Source organism: Psammomys obesus, unplaced genomic scaffold (genome assembly GCF_907164565.1).
Source record: "Psammomys obesus unplaced genomic scaffold, mPsaObe1.curated_primary_1811, whole genome shotgun sequence".
In the NCBI taxonomy this organism is placed as follows: domain Eukaryota; kingdom Metazoa; phylum Chordata; class Mammalia; order Rodentia; family Muridae; genus Psammomys; species Psammomys obesus.
Window position 1 is genome coordinate 12,978,624 of NW_026596051.1, and position 20,829 is coordinate 12,999,452.

The following is a 20,829-nucleotide window of genomic DNA, read 5'->3' on the forward strand; positions in this document are numbered from 1 at the left end:
CTTTTTCTTAATGTACTACCTCTATTTCTATCATTATCTAAGTGCCTCTGGTCCAGTTCCTTGTTCTGGGACACAGGGACCTGCTGAGATGAAGATACACACCTGTAAGGATGTGACCAGCTGTGTTTGGCTCCTGCTGCCACACTTCTCCTCTGTAATGGACTGTCTGTTAGGAAACGTGTGAATGTAAAGGTTACACGAGGGTTCACAAATCACACTACGAGATCGGTTCCACGTGGGAGGTTTATTAGGAGAAGGGGAGAAGGGAGCAGAGACAGAGAAAGGAAGAGAGAGAGGGAGAGAGGAGAAGAGAAAGGAAGAGGAAGAAGAGAGAGAGGGGAGGGTTCCAGTTCTCTTATAGGGTGATCAAGAGCATGCGCAGGTAATTCCAGGTGGTCAGGGTGTCTTTACAAATGCCTGATAACCGGTCTATGGGGCTGGCCATAGAAGTGCCTGCTTACTGATCCCAACACTGTCCCCTCCGCATATGAACCAAAACAATCCCTCCTTCCTCCCTTGAAGTGGAAGTTTCTGGTTTCTTTGAAGACTCAGTTTTGTTCTGTGATGTTTTCCTGCAAGCTGGGCAAATGATGTTTTGCTGTGAGCTCTCTCGTGTAAAGGGCATGACTTTGGCCAGCTGAGAACGTCCAGATGGCTCAGTGGAGAGATGGTTCAGTGGTTAAGAGCACCACCTCCTCTTTCTAAAGACCTGGGTTCAACTCCCAGCACCCACATAGCAGCTTACAACTGTCTGTGACCCTGTGACCCCAATTCAAAGGGACTGACACCTTCACACTAATGCACATTAAAAATTTTTTAAAAATTAAATTAATTTTAAAAAAGGACTCTAACTAACGTAGGTTTGGTGAACAATCCAAGCTTACACTCCCTCTTCTTCCTCTCTTCAGTTACTTTTGGTCACTGAACAAGAGAAGCAAGTGCTAATCAGAGTAAGGTGTCAGCTTTGTGGATTTAACTTGCTGGAGCTTGCTTGAGGCTGTAACAGGCACAGCTGCCTGCAGAGGTGGGTGTGGTTATGTAAAGAGTGGCAGCTACAGTCTAGATGGAAGCCGGCCCTTGTGTCCTTCAGGGTTAATCTAGTGGGACAGATCCCTAACCTACCTAGCGAACCACCCCTAGAGCTGATTCAATTTAGCAAACTGTACTTTTCTTTTCCAGAACTCCTACCCCCTACATCGATCCCTAAGAGCAGAGCCTGAAGAGGTTGGCCTGCGTCAGCCCACCTTTCTGAGGCCTGACTAGCAAACGTGGAGCTATTTCTTTTTCTTCCTGTCTTTTTCTTTCAGGCACTGCCAGTGCTGGCTAGTTGGTTTCAGTTTTGGTTTTTGTTTTGTTTTGTTTTTTAAACAATTTGACACAGCCAGGGTCCTCTGGGAGGAGGGACCTCACCTGAAAATAATGTCTCAATCAAACTGGCCTATAGGCAAACCTGTCGAGCATTCTCTTGATTAATGATTAAGGTGGGAGGGCCCAGTATCACCCCTGAGCAGGTGGTCCTCAATGCTGTAAGAAAACAGGCTCAACAAGCCATGGAGAGCAAGCTAATTCCTTCATGACCTCTGCTCCAATTTCTGCCTCCAGGCTTCTGCCTTGAATTCCTGTCTTGACTTTCCTTGATGATGGTGTGTGATGTAGATATGTGAGTCAAATAAACCCTTTTTCTCCCTGAGTTGCCTTTGGTTATGAGTTTTTGTTTGATTTGGTTTTGATGAGATTAGGTTTCCCTGTGTAGACCTGGCTGGCCTTCCCCAGTGCTGGGATTAAAGGCGTGTGCTACCACGCCCAGCTTGGTTATGGTTTTTATCACAGCAATAGAAACCTAACAAAGACGAAGACTGAAGTCTTAATCCCCGGATCTAACACTTTGGGCTCCCTTGTAATTTTCCTAAAGCCCTACTCTCCACCACAAGGTTGCCCATCATGTTGGCTGACCTGCAGGCCCCTATTTCAAGCTGTGTGGCTCTTGCTCACCACAGGGATGCCTGCCACCGGGTGGCTGGCTTGCGTAGCACCTGGCCGACGCTAGGTGGCTGGCCTGTGAACTGCCCGGCTCAAGCTGCCCGGCTCAAGCTGCCCGGCTCTTGTTCCTTCTCTTCTCCCTTCCCTTCTCTCCTTCAGGCAGCTTTGAGATTTACGGTTCACCTGCTCTGGGGGTTTCTTTTTGAATTCTAATTATCCTCAGTTTCCATTTGTGTGTGTTCCTAAAATCTTTTATTAATGAGTAAGAACCCTAAGAAAGAACCCAGATTCCCTAGGTGCCAATGATGGCGATGCTGGAGCTCCCCAAGATTCCCATTAACATGCCTACGCCTAACTGGCAGAGGAAATGAACCGATTCTTGTACTCCTAGCTGGCATCACTTCTAGCCACATGGGACTACAAGACTTACAGCATCCGACTGTCCCAGTGACTCCAGGGAACTGTGACTAGGTTTGGGCATGAGATGAGGGGGTACAGTAGCTTTGAGGAGCCTGGAGTGAAGGTGCTCTGTCTTCAGTGAACACACAGGACTCCACTGTCATCCCTTTCACAAGAAAACTTAGGTCCACTTTCTAACCTGAGCCTGTGTCTTCATGGATCAGAACCCAGCTGTGATGGTTTGAATAAGAATGGCCCATAGATTTAAATGCTTGGTCTGCAGCTGGAGGAACTGTTCAAGAAAAATTAGAGCACACAGCCTTATTGGAGGAGGTATGTCACAGGGTCAGGGGTGGGGGAGCTTTGAGGTTTTAAAAGCCTTGTCATTCCCAGTTAGCTTTTCGCTCTCTGCCCCTTGTTTTTGCATTAGATGTGAGCGCTCAGCTATTGCTCCTGCCTGCCAAACTCTCTGCCATGCTGGTCATGGACCCGCCCTCTGAAACGGAAGCAAGCCCTTACGTAAATGACCCAAATTAAATGCTTTCTTTTATAAGATGCCTTGGTCATGGTGTTTTGACCCAGCAATAGAAAAGTAACTAAAGCTGGGCATGGTGGTGTACACCTTTAATCCCAGCACTCAGGGAGACAGAGGCAATTGGAGCTCTGCTTGGTCTTCAAAGTGAATCCAGGACATCCAAGGCTACACAGGGAAACCGTCTTGGAAAAAAAAAAAAAAAAAAAGAAGAAGAAAACTAACTAAGACAGCAGAGATGACTGCCACCACTGCACTGGTCTGTCTGGGATAGTTCACCTCCTGCCTAGGGAGACCCTTCTTAGAACTGACTAGAGACAGTTTAATTCACAGTGAGAGACACCAGTCACCAAGAACCTCTATTTACAGGGAATCTGTAACCAAGGGAAGCCCATGTTAACAGATTATATGACCCAGTGATATCAATTTTGCTCCAACCCCAAATTCACCCTGCCTTCAAGATGTGCAGGGTAAAAGATAAGAGCAGTTAGAACAGAGATTAAGAGAATACCCAACCAATGCCTGCCCCAACCAAATACCCACACTATGGGAGAGTGCCAACTTCTGACACTATGGACGATACTCTGGTAAGCTTGCAGACAGGAGCCTGTCAGAGATGTCCTCTGACAGACTCTACCCAACAGCACCTCAAAACAAATGCTGAAACTCACAGCCAAACATGAGTAGTGAGTCTTGTGGAAAAGTGGGAGAAAAAAGGACCTAGAGGTGACAGGAGCACCATAAGAACAAGAGTCAACCAACCAGGCCCCAAAGGTGCTTGCTGAGATGCATCAATCAAGGCTCATGCAGGAACTGGACATAGTCCCTCTACTAAGATGTAGCCGACTGGCAGCTTAGGCTTCATGTGGGTACTCTAGTAAGGGAAGAGAGGACTGCATTGGACAAGGACTCACTTGCTAACTTTTTGATCACTTCCCGCTGGTGGGATGGCCTTCCTAAGCCACAGGGGAAGAGGACATGCTCATTCCTGATGCTACTTGATGAACTGGGGTGAATGGAAAAGGGAGCTCCCTTTTGCTGAGGAATAGGCAAGGGTGGAGGGTAGAGGGAGGGAAGGAGGGATGGAGCTACAACCAGGATGTAAAGTGAATAAAAAATAAATTAATTTAAAAAATGTGTTTCCCCTTAAGAGTTTTATACCTTTATACCTCTGATCTATTTGAGTTAAATTTTGGAATCAGCATGAGACTCTTAAACAAGAACAACCAAGGTAAGCCTAGTATGGCAACACAGTCCTAGCTACAGTAAAGCTAAAATAGCAAGAGGATCTTGCCTGGTTAATTCAGCAATCTTTTATTAAACAAAAACCAGAGTTTACACTTGATTTTAGCCACGAAGAAGAGAAGCAATACACTCTTACCAAAAGAAAAAAAAAAATTAGGGGGGGAAAAAGCTTATTTATTTATTTAAACAGATTTAGAGCCCAGCAGTCAGGCATGGTGGTGCACCCCTTTAATTCCAGCACTCAGGAGGCAGAGGCAGACGGATCTCTGTGAGTTCCAGGCCAACCTGGTCTACAGAGCTAATTCCAGGACAGCCAAGACTACACAGAGAAACCCTGTCTTGAAAGAAAGAGAGAGGGAAGGAAGGAGAGAAGAAGAAAAAATAAAAAAAAATTTAGGGTCAGCAACAGAGTTCAGTGGGACCCTGGAGGGGACAGGGTGCTCACCTTTAATCCCAGCACTTAGGAGGCAGAGGCAGGTGGATCTCTGTGAGTTCAAGGCCAGCCTGGTCTACAGAATGAGTTCTAGGACAGGGCTACATGGAGAAACCCTATCTAGGAAAAAAAAAAAAAAAACAATTTAGTGGGTGAAGCACTTGACCTGAGTTCAATTTACCAGAGCCCACACGATAGAAGGAACCAATTCCCATAAATTTTCCTGCACATTCGGGAGAGGCATAATTATATTTTTAAAAATACAGTAGAAGGAAAACTTTTAAGTCAATACAGACTTCAGCTGTGTACATCTGGAGACCAGAGGACAGGGATCAGGCATCACCCCTCAGAAGCCATCCACCTTGTCCTTTGGACAGTGCCTGAGCTCCAGTAGGCTAGACTGGCTACCCAGAAAGTCCCATAGATCCAGTCTCTGCTTCCCCAGCACTACAAGTCCTCATGCTTGCATAGCAAGCATTTTATGGACTGAGCTATCTCGCCAGTCCTACTGAGGTTTTCTTTGTTTGGGGTAGGGGTGGGGGTATGCTGAGACACACCCTATGTGGTCCTGGCTGTCCTGGGACTCGATATTAGACCAAGCTAACCTCAGAACTCAGACATCCTTTTGCCTCTGTCTCCTGATGCTGTAATTTAACACGTGCGCCAACACGCCTCGAAACAGGGTCTCAACAGCAGCACAGACTAGACCTCTGCTTCTGCCCCCAGTACTGAAACTACAGCAATGTGTAAGTGTGGCGTTGTTGGCGTACAGGTCATTCCATAGTATCCCCTCGCCGCACCGTAACATATCGTAACAGCCATCGTATGTGGTCTGTACTTTTGTTGTTTAATCCAAACTGCTTGCATTTCCACGAAGACCTTCAGCGGGAGCTACAACTCGCTTCTCTAATTAGTCGCCGCTTGACCGCACCCTCCCTCCCCATTCCTCAATGTCACCACCGCGGCCGGCTGCATTACAGAACCTGTGAAAGGTCCAAGGGAATGGTGCAACACGGACTGAAGCTAGGGTCGCTACCCAAACACCGCACAAGTCGGAGGTTCTAGCCCTGCCTTCCGGAATTCACCTCCTCCCCTCCGTCTGAGTTTCCTAGTGTGGCCTCTCACTACCCAATACCGGAAGGAAGCTTCCTGTGCTCGGCAAAGATGGCGCCTGCCGGGGAGAGGAGGGCGGCGTGGCCTCCGGCCAGCAGCGCCCAGCAACCTCGCTTCCGGCGGCGCGGAGGTGACGTAAGGAGCGCGCCGGGCCGCGTGGAGGCGGTGCGCTGATGGAGGTCGGCGAGGGTGATCGCGGCACCAGTCTCGCTTCGTGGAGAGACTGGGTTCCTGAGCGTAGGTACCCGGGACGGGAAGGGTGGCTGGGAACGGCAGCAGTCAGTAAGGGCCAGCGGGGCCGCTGTGGGGCCCCCGGGACACACTTTTTGACTTCGTCACCCAAGGGCGCTGGCCGGTTGCAGATTCGGTTCCGGACGGCTATTGCGCACGCGCCCCTCCTCTGCCCGCGTTAGACACGAGGCCTAGCTGGGGAAGCTACGCTGCGCCCAGTGACCCTTGGCGATCCCTGCCGGTCGCTCTTCGTGTTTCTGTATTTTTAGGTTTCAAGTCTGATACTTAAACGCAGGTTTGATTTAAATTGCTCTTAAGAGTCGTCTTGAAAAGAGATAATGTTTGCCAGCGCTTCCTTACTGTCTGGGTTCAGCAAGTGGTGAATGTCGGGTTTGGGTAGATATTCCCCCCTTCTGAGCCAGCCATATTTTATTACCCCGTAAGTACAAGTTAAGCCGGTCGTTTACAGCTGCAGTAATCTGTTCGTGGGTGACAATAAAATAAGCTGGCCACATAGCCGATTCCCGGAGACAGAAAATAATTTAAGGTGTTTTCTGCTTTGGTTGAAGCAAAGTCCAATAACTTGTTTCTCGTGGTTCCTATCTCACCTTAGGGAACAAGACTGGCAGAATTGGCGAGAGAAACTTCATATGGATATGTAGCATCTTCTCGAAGAAGGTAACGTTTTGCAGGACTTGAGAAAGGAGAAAGAGTGGTGTGCTTTTTCTCGTGCCCTGCGATTGGCAAGGAGGGCAGTAGCAAGCCTTGCACTGTGGGATGAAAGTGCAAAGCGTAATTGGAATGGTGGGTGCCTGTACTGTCGGGGTTGGATACAATCCGTGAAGGTGGCTCTAGGTGGTGGTAGGGAGTATTTGCTGTGATGGGGTCCATGCTTGAGTTCTGGGGTGTGGCTTAGTTGGAACCACTTGCCTGGCTCGCTTAAAGCCCTGGATTTGACGATTTGACGCCCAGGACTGCATAAAACAAGCGTGGTAGGATATCTGTAATCCTAACACTTGGGAGGTGGAGGCAGGAGCAATGGAAGGTCAAGGTCATCCTCAGCTACATGAAATAAGTGTAGTCGGCCTGGACTATAGGAGACTCTAGTTCTGTTTGTTTTAAAGCCAGTTAATTTTTTTTCTTTCTTTATTTGTATGCCTGTATGTGAATGTGGATACACATGAGGCTCAGGGAGAGTCAGATCCCTGGAGCTGGAGATACAGGCAGATGTGAGTCCTTGATGAGGGTGCTGGGGGCTTTTGGTGATCTGGAAAAAAACAGCAACTGTAACCCCAAATGCGCACACACACACACACACAAAAAAAAAAAAAACTTTTTTAAAATTTGTTTATTTTTCTCAAAAAGTTGAGGGGAGTGATCTTTTTTCCATGTTGGTTAATCAGTGTGACTCAGAATATCCTGTTATGTTTCTTTAAGTCAATAGTTACTGGTTTGGATACCACTAAAATTAAAAACAAAATAAGCCAGCACTGTGCAAGACACACATGTCTAGATTCTCATCCAGGAAGCATTGAGTGAAGCCTAGGGGCCTGGGTGAGTCTTGATATGCAGCTGGGACTGGTGCCTCCCAGGCCATAATGCCGAGGCGTGGTGTCTGGCTGCTTTCTGTCCTGAAACAAGCCACTCCAGACCTTTGCTTCTTACATAATGAGTGTTCAGAATGCAGAAAGCCTGAGGCCAGTTGTATAATCAGCTGTATCTTCATGTCCCATGCTTTCTTTGAGTGTACATAATGCTCCCTTCTCTCTTCTCTTCAGGACGTTGGAATCACTTGCTAGGGATCTTCTTTCCCTCCCTCTTCACTGTTCTCACCGTCATGGCAGCTCGCCTAATGAAGCAGTGCACATGCCTGCTGAGAGAAGCTGCCCACCTAATCCCTGCTGTTGCTCCAGTTGGGCAGCTGAGACTTGCTGGAGTGGCCTGTAAGACTTTGACCTCCTCAGTCACCTCGGTCAGTTCCCCCTCCTCGGGTTCCTTGACAGAGCTGTTGGGAAAAGAGCAAGTGTTCACTCCCTATCCAGAGCGTCAAGAGGTAGACTACCTCATTGAGAAAGCCACCAGGCCAGAGGAGCTGCTGCAACTTCTAGGTGGTGATCATAGCCTGCACCACAACCATTTGGCCCTTATCCTCATCAGGCTTTCTTACGTGCTGTCCGAGAAGCCAAAGGAAAAGGCCTTGCTTATAGAGGATGCCCGCTTTCAGCAGCTTGTCAGGCTAGTTGACCGGCAGGTGAGTGTGACCTGGTGCCTGGGGGTATGCATGAGGGGAAATAGCCAAAGAACATTGTAGTGCTCTTTGTTTATCCTCCCAGGAGCCTGTTGGGTGAATGATGGAGTCAAAGACAGGCAACCTAACACCTGATGTCAGAAGTACAGGAAATGAGCCTAGTTCTTCTCGGTTCCTTTGGTGCTTTCCCCTCAACAGCAGAGCTTTGGCTTGCATTCCTACTCCCAGCCCTGGGTGTCTTGTTGCCCCTTGACACCACTCTTGAAATTAGAAGAGATGTAGTATGGCTAATGGAAGGCCTCTGAACCTAGGGCTAGATTCTAACAAACTCTCAAAGGGTGGCGTGAGGGTAAGATAAGGCCTGTTTGTGTGGTTCTGTGGCCCCATTCAGCTACAGCCAGAGGAAAGACCCCTTCACAAAGCTATTTCCCTGGGTTCTACCAGCTAAAAGGAAGTACAAACCTGCCTTGGCTAAACTGGCCTCTCCCTCCCTAGTCTCAGTGTAATAAAGAGGGGCTGGGCTAAGTGCTTTAAAAGCTGGGGGTTGGGTGTTAGGTCTGGAGAGATGGCTAAGGGGTTAAGAGCACTGGCTGTTCTTCCAGGGTTCCTCAATTCTCAGCAACCATGTGGTGGCTCACAACCATTTATAAAGGGATCTCATGTTCTCTTTTGGCATGCAGGTATACATTAACTTTTTTTAAAAAGCTACAGGTTTTTAAATTACTATAAGATGTGGCTGTTTTTAATGAGGTAGATAGTATAGAACTCCTTTAAGCATGTTACTCAGCTTACCCTGTGTCAGGTCGGACTCACTTATTTCCTCCTGAGTATGCAGTTCATAAAATAAACTTAAACCCCTTAGTCTATGGGGTTTTAATTCTAGTTGTGGTTTTTTGTTTTGTTTAATGTTCCCAGAGATAACTTAAAGTCTTAAGAGACAAGACTAAACATTGTTTTACAGAATTGTGAGACAGCAGCAATAGCAAGAAAGGAGTTTTGTGGTTTTAAGTGGTTGCTGCTTTTGTGTTCTTGTGGCATGCATGTGGAGGTCGTGGTGCACTTATAGGAGGCAGTTCTCTGCTTCCATCATGCTTAACTGCAAGCACATTTACCCTCCCAAGTTATCCTCCCAGCCCTGAGACCAAGTCTTTCACAATGTAAAATGATGATAGGGTTTGCTGCTGTCCAGGTTTGAAAACTGCAGCTCTAAACTGTGTGTGCCTGCAAATGCAGAGGCCTGGGAAGGCCCCACCCATGCCCACAGTTTCTAAGTAGGCTCCCTTGGTGCCCTTCTTCTCCCTCTTTCCTGTGTGAGGCACCAACATTCTTTGAGGCTCTATACTAACTCCAGTGTGTGTGTGTGTGTACGTACACACTTGTCTAGGAGGATAGAGAGATGCAGGCACCCAGACTCCCTGGGGCTATCATAACAGCAGTGCTTGCTCTGCCTCAGCCCTTCAGACAGCAGCTGCTTCATTTCCAGCTCACCTTCTAGTGTGCTTCCCATTCCTCCAGTGGCCCTGAGCGGTGCAGAGAGTTTGACTCTGCACAAGTGTCATACCATTTGTGCTCTTCCTGATGGTAGGCTCTCAGCCAAGATGGCTTCTCCCCATAGCTCCAAAGACCTGAGTCACTGCATGCATAGAAGAGTCAACCTTCAGAAAGGGGGCAGTAGGAGAGCAGGACCTGGACCCAGAACTGTTCTGAAGCTTGGGGACAACTCCACGTTACCAGATACTTGTTGAAGAAACATGGAAAAGTTAGAGCTTCTCAAACTCAATAATTTTTCTGAAGACATGTTTTTTCATATCTAAAAATTTGTCATTGTAAGCAAAAGTAGTAAGTCTGTAACAAAACTGGGCATAGAAAGCTGGTACTGTTGGAGGCAAGGCCCTTAGGCCCAAGTTGTCTAACCTGTGTTTGTATCTCTTGTGCTTATAGCACAAGTATGTACCACGTTACTATGCCAACCACATCAGATTGAATCTGTATTGAAGAATCTCAACACTTAGAACTCTTTCTTGCAATGGTAAACTTTCTAGGCCACCTCTGGTAGGCGTCCTAGATACTTTGGAGGCTTCAGGACCAAGCAATGGGGCTGGGGTAGAAGTAGCTGCTTGGAATAGTTGTGTTAAGTAACTGGAATTGGGTTCATACTGTCTTTGTACTTCTCTGTGCAGATAAGTTCAGTCTGGCATGGGACCCTGGTAAAGCTGCTGCGGAGCCTGTACACACTTGTGCTTCCTCAGACCTCCAAGGAGCTGCAGTCGGTGGAGCAGGAAGTGCGCTGGCGTCTGCGGAGGCTCAAGTACAAGCACTTGGTCTTCCTGCTTGAGTCCTGTGCCTCCTTCATGCGGGAGCAGCACTCCCAGGAACTGCTGGCTGAGCTGCTGATGCACCTGGAGAGGCGCTGGACAGAGATCAATGACAGCCGGACACTGGTGACCATGATGACGAAGGCAGGGCACCTCTCAGAATCACTGATGAACCGCCTGGAAGACAAGGTATGGGCCTGAGAAGAGACCTGGGACTTTGGGGCTCCTCCTTGGGTGATAGTCTTCTGCAAAAAGGGAAATGGCGTTGCAGCCCTGGAAACCTCTGCCCAGTCTCAAGCATCACATGGAGAAGGTCTCCAATCACATAAATCCAACATCTAACCACATGATCTTAAGTAGGTATGGCAGACAACTTCTGGAGTTAACACACAGGAGTCCTGGTCAGGCCTGAGCTATCCCTTGCACAGCTCAGCTTCTAGCTAGAATTCTATAGATGGGTGTGTCTGCTACCCCTTTCATGTTGCTATCCCTGCAGTCTAGTCAAATTCGGTTCCCATCTTCTCGTGACGGGAGCTGGCCCAAATGGCTGCCACAGCAAGCTCTGCTGCTCATGGGCCCTATGTCCCTTACCCTGGGACCTAGGGATAAGTTTGGCTGCAGACATTGCACTCCAAATCTAGGAGTCCCTGGGGCAGGCAGAAAGGGTGATTCTATGTAGCTGGGCCTGTGTTGAGTCAGCTCAGGCCCAGTTGCTGTCTCACAGGGGCTGCACTGGATGGGACCCCTGCCCCCAGCTCGTCCCAACTACTTCAGCTGATCCCTGCGCGGCTGTGGTTGACAGTGCCTGGAGCTGGTGGAGCAGTTTGGCCCTGATGAGCTTCGGAAGGTGCTAATGACTCTGGCAGCACAGAGCCGGCGGTCGGTGCCCCTGCTGCGGGCCATCTCCTACCACCTGGTACAGAAGCCCTTCCCACTGACGAAAGGCATGCTCCTGGACCTGACCTACGCCTATGGTGAGAAGAGAGGGCCCTGACCATGGACGTCAAATTCAGTGCCTGTCCTAATGATGGCAAGCACTGGCCCAGAAGGCTGCCATAGAGATTCTGTGACCTCTGAGCCCTGTTCTTGATGCTAGGTTCAGGGATAAATTAGTCACAGACACCAAGCCCTAGATGTCAAGTCTGAGGTGGAGTGGGGCAGTGGCTGTGGGACATTGACCTCCCCTATAACTAATCTCTGGTGTCTGCTCCATCACATAGGTAAGCTCAGTTTCCACCAAACCCAAGTGTGCCAGCGCCTGGCTGCTGACCTCCTGCCCTTCATTCCCAGCATGACACCTGGCGAGGTGGCCCGATGTGCCAAGTCCTTTGCCTTCCTCAAGTGGCTCAACCTGCCTTTGTTTGAAGCCTTTACTCAGGTGAGTTAGGACTCGGGGTTCTCTGTGCAGAGGCTTTGCAGGCCTCAGTTGAGAACTGCTGCATTAATTATGGAAGCAAAGTCAAGCTGAAAATGCTCGTTTGTGGGTTGTAAGTATAGGCTTCTTTCTTACTCTGATTTGGAAGGTTATGTCTAATGGTGGGGAAAAAATAGTTGAGAGTATCCTGTTTCCATCTGTCTTGGGGCAGCCATGGCTCTACACAGGAAAGGGAGGTACCTTTGTACTCCCAGCCACTGACCACTCCAAGTGGATTGTATGAAAACATGGTACCTGTATACACATTTCCCTAGAGCTGTCAGAGTTTCTAAAGTCACTATCAGGGAGTTGAATTCTGGGAAGCTGCTAATGGGAGCACAGTCTGGACTCTTAGAGAGGGGAGGAGACAGCTGCTGGCAGGCCGCTTACTTTGTTCCTCTAATATCTTAGCACCTCCTGAGCAGAGCCCAGGATGTTTCACTAGCCCATCTGTGCAGCGTTGTTCTTGCTTTTGCCCGTCTGAACTTCCGTTCTGAACAAGAGGAGCAATTCTTCAACTTGGTACGGACGCTGAGCTACTGCAGTTCTGACACACTTCTGCCTCAAGCCACTGTCTAGGAGGGTTGGGACCGGGGGTGAGCACAAGGTTTGAGGTGGAGAACAGGGGCATCCCAGAGACTGTTGGAGAACAGGCAGGTTATTGGGGCATTGCCTGGTACGTTTCTGAGCGCTACCAGCCAGGGCCGAAAGCTGTGTAACCACCTGTGTGCCCTGGCTGAAATTTCTCCTTTCATCACCATGCCCACTGGGGGAGCTTCACAAGTGGTTTGAGTTCTTGGGTCCCTGCTCCTGGGCAAGATATGAATGAACCTAGCTAAATAACACCAAGATACTAGCTAGACTCCAGGCACAGGGAAAGTTCCTCATACGTCAGCCAGGGCTTGGTGCAGGCCTTCTGTAGTCAGGAAGTTGGTCTTGCTTTCTAGTAGCTGCCTCTGGCTCCAGTATGGCAGGTCAAGACCAGGGCTTGCCTGCAGAATTTCCTAGGATGTTGCAGGCCCTGGCTAAGCCTGTTTTCTCCACTGTACTTGCTCAGGTACATGAAAAGCTGGACTCCATGCTAGGGAGCCTGGAGCCAGCCCTGCAGGTGGACCTGGTGTGGGCACTGTGTGTCCTGCAACAGGTGCGGGAAGCAGAGCTGCAAACCGTTCTTCATCCTGGACTCCACACACGATTTCTAGGTGAGGATTCTGCCTTGCGCGCAACATAAACGTGCATACTCTACAGTGACACGGGAGCTTTCTGGCCTGCCAGCCGGGGAAGAATCTGGAGCAGAGACAGGAGGAGGCCAGAGCACACAAAGCACAGCTCCATGGCTCCTTCAACCACTCCCTGCAGTTGGCACAGATCTTAACTTTGGAACGACAGCCTAAGGCTGGACAGGACTTCCCATGTGGTCTCTTGTGATCGCCATTTCTGCACCCCTGCTCTACATCAGCCTACCTTTCTCTCTCCTTTCCCCAGAAAGCACGTCTCCAAAGGATCAGAGTACCTTCCAGAAGTTGGTCCATATCAATAGCACTGCCCTGCTGGAACACCCTGAATATAAAGGCCCTTTCTTGCCAGCCTCAGCTATAGCCCCCAGTCCCTCATCCTCTAGCAAGAAGATAACACCCCTGCAAAAGGAGCTGCAAGAGACGCTGAAGGCCCTGGTGGGGAACATTAACCAGGGCAGCCTGGAGGTGGCCACACAGTATGGCTGGGTGCTGGGTAAGGATTCCCTTCTGCTGGGAAAGGGTCTAAATCTAACAGGCCCTTTGTAACCCATCGTGGTACAGCAAAGAGCAACCCAGAGAACTGTAGGCACCTCCCCCAGTACCTATTTGTATATACACGGTAGGGTCCCTGAGGCATCACCTGCAGGTCCTCATCCCGTTCCCTCCCTGCAGATGCAGAGGTGCTCCTGGATACCGATGGCCATTTTCTGCCCCTAAGAGATTTTGTTGCTCCTCACCTTGCCCAGCCAGTGGGGAAGCAGCCACTACCCCCAGGAGCTAAAAGGTATGTGGCCAGGGAGTCCTGGTCGAGGCCGTGGTGAGGGATGCAGCAGCACCACGGTTCTTGGATATTTTTTTAACAACTGGCTTAACCAGAGAGCTTGTCTTACGAGCACCCTTTCATCCCGCTAGGGTTGCTTTCCTACGCTGGGAGTTCCCTAACTTCAACAGCCGGAGCAAGGACTTGTTGGGCCGTTTTGTCCTGGCCCGTCGACATGTTCTGGCTGCAGGCTTTCTGGTGGTAGATGTGAGTACCTGGCGGGCGTGGGGGGTCGCTGCAGAGGGAGAAGACCCTACCTAGAGTGCTGCACAGCCTTGGAACTCTTGCTCTGCCTTTGGAGCTAGCTCTTACCCTGTGACTGACTGCCACTGTGTGACCATGTGGGGCCACAGCACAGGATACGTATCCTCAGTGCTCAGATCACTCGTGAAGTGCTGAGCTTCTTGCAAAGAAAATTCAGAGCTATGAGGGCTGCATAGAATTTCTGTCGCTTTTTTTCTGAAGTCCTGTCAACTATCTGTTTTGCAGTCTCTTTGCCCCTGCTAGAAGCCAAGACTTCTCTCTCCATGTGCATAGATTAACTATGAACTCTTCCTGAGGACTTGCAGGCCAAGGATTGGTTCTTTATAGCTGTCAGTCACCAGCACAGAGTAGGGGTTCCCACCACTGGCCATGTAAAGGCAAAAAAGGACTCCACCACCCATGTGACCTGTCTTCACTACCTTCTTCCAGGTCCCGTATTATGAATGGCTGGATCTCAAGTCTGAATGGCAGAAAGCCGCCTACCTCAAAGACAAGATGCGGAAAGCAGTGGCCGAAGAGCTAGCTAAATGACCTTTCCCATCAGTTCAGAATGCATCCCAGAGACCTGACTGCTCAGGGGCCAATCAATGAGTGCTGGGCAAGCCAGAGTTGCCATCCTTAAGGATGAATCATCTTGAAGGACCTTGGCCAGAGTAGGGAGTGGCTAACAGCCTCAAAGGTCCTAATAAATCTTCTGGTGATTGATATCCTCCTAGGCTCTGTATATGTTGTCTGTCCTGTCCCCTCTATTTTGGAAACACACACTCTGTCTCCGCCCCTAGGTCTCCAGGCTCTACCCATTGTACTCTTCTCCCCCAACTTCCCAAGAATGCCTGCCTGGTGCAGCACAGCAGGGGAGAGCGACTTGAAAGAAAACCTAGGACTTATACGGGTCTGGTCCTAGACACTTGAGCTTCCTAGGAAGCTGACTAGAATTGGAGTGTATGGCAGAGTTGCAATTACAGTCCTGAGAGGTTCCCTGCCATCCCTATGTAACTAGAGAGTATCTGATAACAAAAGGTGGTATGAAAGCATTTGGGAGGCCCTGGTCCTGGGAAAATAGAAAAGTCCCTTTGGCTGATACCACACAATCCATACACACATGGTTACCTTAATGACAGCCAACTCAAGAACCATTGTTGTAGATGGAGTCCAGGGCCCTGAGTAGCAGCAGGATGTCTACCTTCCAGCCTCTGCAGGAGACTCCCATAGATGGGGCTTTCCTATAGGCCAAAGGAGGTCCTTACCCTATTCTGTACATTCCTCCCAGAGCACTCCGTCCTGCACAGGCTGTTGCTTACCACAGAGGTGAGGGGGGAGCAGGGAAGTGGCTACAACTGGCTTATGGGAGGGAACATCTGGTCACAGCTGCGCTGGGTTGAGGCAGCCAACTGGGGAGGCCTGCTAGTGTTTAAGGAAATTAACATTTGTGCTGCTCACCACATGGGCATTGACTTTTCTTTGGAGCTAACTGAAGATCACCATTCAGTTAATACTCAGTGCTAGGACTTTGCTGACATAGTCAGAAATTAGCTGGAGGATGTTCCTATCACCACAGATCCATAGGACCCCTGGCCCATGTTAACTACCTATAGACATTGGTGTACTGCCTTCAGTCCTAGATTGGTCCAAGGAGGACTCGGGATGTAAGCCTCAGAGATTGGCTCTAGGGACATGAATTTTCTAGATTGATACCGTGCTTTTTGTGAGTGCTTGACCTAACATCTTACTGATAGTGCTTCTCTTTGCTTTCAAGGCCTCTTTTAATTTTGTATAGCTGTGTCTCCTTGTGAGTCTGAGCACCTGAGTGAGGGTGCCTGTGGAGATCAGAGGCATCAAATCCCCCTGGAGTTGGTATGGTGCTGAGAGCTAAAGGTTCTCTGCTGTTCTTCATTGCTGAGCTGTGTGGTCCCTGCTGCTCAGTGACTTTTTTTTAACTTTGTTTTATGTGCATTGGTGCGAAGGTGTCAGATCCCTTGGAATTCGTGGTACAGACAGTTGTGAGCTGCCATGTGGGTGCTGGGAATTGAACCTGGGTCCTTTGGAAGAGCAGACAGTGCTCTTAACCACTGAGCCATCTCTCCAGCCCCCTCAGTGACTCTTAGAGATTCTTGGCAGGTGTGGCTTTGCTTCCCTAGTTGCTGCTAATCTTTCTGAGCACCTTTTTGTCTCTGATAAAAATCGACGAGCATTTGCTAGCTGTCTTGTTTCTGAAAAGTCCCAGTTTTTTGGTGTTGATGGGCTGGTTATAGTAGCATGTCATTGGCTGTTTGCAGTGCTGGATCTCAAACCCAGGATCTTAGGCATGCTGGTTAAGTGCTCTGCTACTGAGCCACCTAGGTTTGATTGTTCTATAGACAGATGTCATAGTCCTTTGTTGAGTATGCAGTTTGCAAATGTTTTTCTCCCACTCAGTAGTTTGTGGTTTTTAGTCCTCTTGGCTTTTTACAGAACATAAAATTTTCATTAGATTCAATTATTGTTTTTTTTTTCAAGGCATGGTTTCTCAGTGTAGCCTTGGCTGTCCTGGACTCACTTTATAGACCAGGCTGCCTCTGCTTCCTTGAGTGCTGGGCTACTGTGCCTACCAGTTATTCATTTTTTCTTTCATGTGTTATACTTTGGTGTCAAGTCTTTTTGTTTCTTGAGACAGGGTTTTTCTGTGTAGCCCTGGCTATCCTGGAACTACTCTTGTAGACCAAAAAAAAAAAAAGTCTTGAAATTATTTTCTTTAAAATGTTGATAGGCATGTCTGTGATGGTGTCAGATGCCCTGGAACTGCAGTCGCAGGCAGTTGTGAGCTTGTGAGCTGTCATGTGGGTGCTGGCTAATGAACCCGGGTTCTCTGTGACAGCAGCCAGTGCTCTTAACCGCTGAGTCATCTCCCCAGCCCCCAGTCTGTGATCCATTTTGAGGCAAGTGCTCATCCTCAAAAGGAGGAACATTCTTATCCAGATTCTTTGTACACCTGTGTTTGTGTGTGCATACACACATACCAGAGCATATCATCTAGAGGCCAGGCTAGGTGCTGTTCCTCACGTGCTATCCATCTTTGCTTTTTTTTTTTTTTTTTTTTTTTGTGCTGTGGTCTCTCTGGCCTGGATCTTGCCAAGGCCCTTTCAAAGGATCTGTTTGGTTCTCAGAATCCATGTCAGGTCACCCATCTCTGCCTCCTCTAACTCCAGCTCCAGGAGATCACAAGCCTGCACAAACTAAGATAAACATGTATATACATGGCTAAATCTTTATAAACAAAACAGGCCTGCTGTGGCACTGCAATTCTCTGCAGACAGGCAGGTGGACCTCTGTGAGTTTGAGGCCAGCCTGTTCTGTAGAGTCAGGTCCAAGACAGAGCTACATATAAGACCCTGTCTCAATCTCCTCTCCCCATCCCCCTTGCCCCAACATGAACAAATAACATGGTGCCACTTACATTCAATCATTCTAAGCCCTTGGCTATACACTGAAGAAACAGAAACTGCAAAATAGTGGTGAAAGCTGTCAACCTACAAAAATAAAAGGCATGTTTGTTGATTGCACAATTCAGGACAGTAATAATGTGTCTCCTAAAATTGTTCCATTGACTTAGCATAATTTCTACTAAAATCCTAAAAATTCTATGGGAAAACAAGCTACAGCAACTGAAACCATTTTAAACAGGAGGCCTCACTAAGGAATTTTTTGTTTGTTTTCAAGACAGTCTTAAGCCAGGCAGTGGTTGTGCACACCTTTAATCCCAGCACTTGGGATGCCAGAGGCAGGTGGATCGCTGAGTTTGAGAACAGCCTGGACTACTGAGTGAGTTCGGGACAGTCAAGGCAACACAGAAAAAGTCTCACTCTATACTCTGCCTATCTTGGAACTCAAACCAGGCTGGCTTTGAACTCATGGCTACTGCTTGGTCTTTGGCCTCTGGTGTTTGGTGAGCCACCACACAGCACAGGTCTTCATGAGCATGAGGCAAGGGACTTCTCTTGTAGAATCTCAGGATTTTTTAGGTAATGTCAGCCATGGTAAGGGCACAAGTAATTAATCCTGAAAGACTAGGAGCCTCCTGTCACTTGAGGGGCCAACAGCTAGGGCAGTTCTGCATGGAAGTAAGCTAGAGGATGATTTGTCCAAGTTTATCTGTGATCAGATTTAGGCCTCTGGGATTACAGAGCCAGCACACTGCCCGCTGAGCCATCCTGCTGGCCCACCTCAAACTCCTATACATTCCGACAGGCCAGAAGATACTACCCACTCTGGGGGAGGCTCTTCCCTATCCCCCAAAATGCTTCATAGCTTGTCTAGTGCCTTAGTTGGTCCCCGATTCAGTCAAGTTGGCAACTAAGATTAACCATCAAAAGTAGACACACGTCTCTGTGTGAACTAGACAAGCATCACTCACAGCCCTTGTTTTCTGTGACTTACCAGGTGGCCTTAGCTGACATCTGTAACTGCTTTCCTCTGCAAGCGCCTCAGCAGGTCTTGGATCTCTTCTTTCCTCCCTGAAGGGTCTGGGCCTGTCATTCCTCCTTGGACTGGGTTGAAACTGCCCATTGGACTTAACCACAGGACATGGCAATACCAGAGCATCCCGAAAGGGCCACTTGTATTCAGCAGCCTTTTGTGTTGGAGAAGCAGTCTAGTTCCCCGGGTCCATATCAATCACACCTAACAGAACTGCCTGCTTATGATTGTTTGACGCTGTTTTTCGTTGTTGGGGGGGGGGGGGGGGGTTACTTGGTTCTTTTTTTTGTTTGTTTAGATTTATTTATTTAAACAGTATTCTGCCTGCATGTGTGCCTACATGCCAGAAGAGGGCACCAGATTTTTTTTTCAGGTGATTATGAGCCTCCATGTAGTTGCCAGGAATTGAACTCAGGACCTTTGGAAAAACAGCCGGTGCTCTCAACCACTGAGCCATCTCTCCAGCCCCCAGTTGGTTCTTTTTGAGACAGGGTCTCAACAAAACCCTGGCTGTCCTGGAACCAGGCTGGGGGTGGGGGGACCCAGGCTGGCCTCAAACTCAACAGAGATCCACCTGCATCTAAGTGCTGAGATTAAAGATGTCCAACTATAACTACTTAACCAGTTGACTCAAGGGCATCAGGAGCCCAAAGTGGCCAAGGAAAAGTCTTGGTTTACAGTTCAGCAGGGTGTTTGTTCTGCCCTGGGCAGGAGCACTGCCTGTTGAGGTAACAAAATTTCTTCGCTACCAGAGTGCAGTGGTTGCACAGGTACAAAGCAAAAAAAGGTTTTTGTGTTTTGTTTTGTTTTGTTTTGTAATGGGTCACTCCCAGTTGGACCCTTGAATCCTAGTAATAGGAGAAACACTACCATATCCTGGATGATGATTCAAAGCACAGGCTTCTGGAAGATCCTGTCTCAGCCCTTGAATTCTGGTTGAATTTACTTCTATCCTCTGGTGCACATAAGCTTTACCAACAAGCCCGGAGTAGCTGTCTTCAGCTCACTTCGTCTAATCAGTGTGATGTCATGGAGGTAATGGACCAAAAACAGCTAAGCGCTCAAACCAAGCTGTGGCCAAAGCACATTGGGGATGGCTGAAGCCCTTTGAAGTATCAAAGCCTGCTCCAGTGACACACTTCCTAATCCTTAGTAGTTCCGCCAGCTAGGGCGGTCTCCGTCAGCCACACTGCCTCACAGGTGGCGAGTCTCAGCTCGATTACATCTGGAGCTTCCATCTGAGAAGTCCCGTTCAGAGACTGCTCTCAGGAGTTTGGGCACCAAATGTTAGGTGGAGGGGGGAAGAGAAGGAAGTGGTTCAAGATGGAGGTGTTTTGTGGAACCATTCTTCAGGTGGGCAGTACAGGAGTCTGAAGAAGAGAGTAGGCTCCTGCCGGGCAGCCCCACTAAACACACGGCCTCACTGGTTAACCCTGGTTGTCGTGGAACTCTTACCATGCCCTGCTGTTAATTATGTTGGTACTGTTTTATAGACTTAAAAAAAAAATCTGTGTTAAGGGATGATCTATTTTACATGTTATTGGCCTGGAGAGATGGCTCAGCAGTTAAAAGCACTGATTGCTCTTCCAAAGGACTGGGGTTCAATTCCCAGCACCCACAGGGCAATTCAGAACTGTAATTCCAGTTCTAGGGGATCTGACACCCTCACACACACACACACACCAATGTTCATACAATTAAAAGTGTGAAAGAATAAAAGTATGTGTTCCGGAGCTGTCAGGATGACCCAGCTGGTAAAGGCATTTTCTGACAACCTGAGTTCAGTCCCTAGGACTGGCATGGTGGGAGACAGCCAACTCCTATAAGCTGTTCTCTGACCACACACAGTGACTGCACATACCACACTCACGCTGGGCCTGGCAGAGTGGCACTAGCCACTGTGGGCTTTTGTAAAATCCATAATAAGTACTTCCTATTCCAAGAGGGAAGAACCAGGACACAGTTACAATCAGATCAAAGCAAAACCAAATTCCAGCAGCATAAGTAGCTCCGTGTCCAGTGTCTAGAAGTCACTGTAATCTGGGCTCCAATGGGCCTGAGTAGTGTTAATGTCATGAGCTCTGCAGTACATGCAGCCTGTAGACTCAGGCCACTCCGCCCACTGTGGTTCTTAGTGGTCCCGTA

The 20,829-nt window shown here is 48.7% G+C and overlaps 1 protein-coding gene and 2 non-coding genes across 7 annotated transcripts; all 3 read left to right on the plus strand.

The window, feature by feature from the left end:
- The first annotated feature begins 5,849 nt into the window (after positions 1 to 5,849).
- Tbrg4 (transforming growth factor beta regulator 4) lies at positions 5,850 to 14,944 on the plus strand. Of its 5 annotated transcripts, XM_055624073.1 has the most exons (13): positions 5,850 to 5,939; positions 6,547 to 6,611; positions 7,712 to 7,876; positions 8,091 to 8,184; positions 10,362 to 10,685; positions 11,299 to 11,470; positions 11,717 to 11,874; positions 12,322 to 12,432; positions 12,968 to 13,112; positions 13,396 to 13,641; positions 13,821 to 13,932; positions 14,061 to 14,175; positions 14,662 to 14,944. In XM_055624073.1, exons 3-13 carry the CDS (start codon positions 7,800 to 7,802, stop codon positions 14,761 to 14,763), a joined length of 1,656 nt encoding a protein of 551 aa, XP_055480048.1. In that variant the 5' UTR covers positions 5,850 to 5,939; positions 6,547 to 6,611; positions 7,712 to 7,799; the 3' UTR covers positions 14,764 to 14,944. The 5 variants fall into 5 exon arrangements, with proteins under 5 accessions (XP_055480048.1, XP_055480046.1, XP_055480043.1 ...); XM_055624071.1 differs by having other exon boundaries at positions 5,850 to 5,943; positions 7,712 to 8,184; XM_055624068.1 differs by having other exon boundaries at positions 7,712 to 8,184.
- LOC129689200 (small nucleolar RNA SNORA5) lies at positions 10,988 to 11,123 on the plus strand. Its single transcript, XR_008722067.1, has one exon. It is a non-coding gene; the product is annotated as a small nucleolar RNA SNORA5 (small nucleolar RNA).
- LOC129689201 (small nucleolar RNA SNORA5) lies at positions 11,488 to 11,621 on the plus strand. Its single transcript, XR_008722068.1, has one exon. It is a non-coding gene; the product is annotated as a small nucleolar RNA SNORA5 (small nucleolar RNA).
- Positions 14,945 to 20,829: the final 5,885 nt, after the last annotated feature.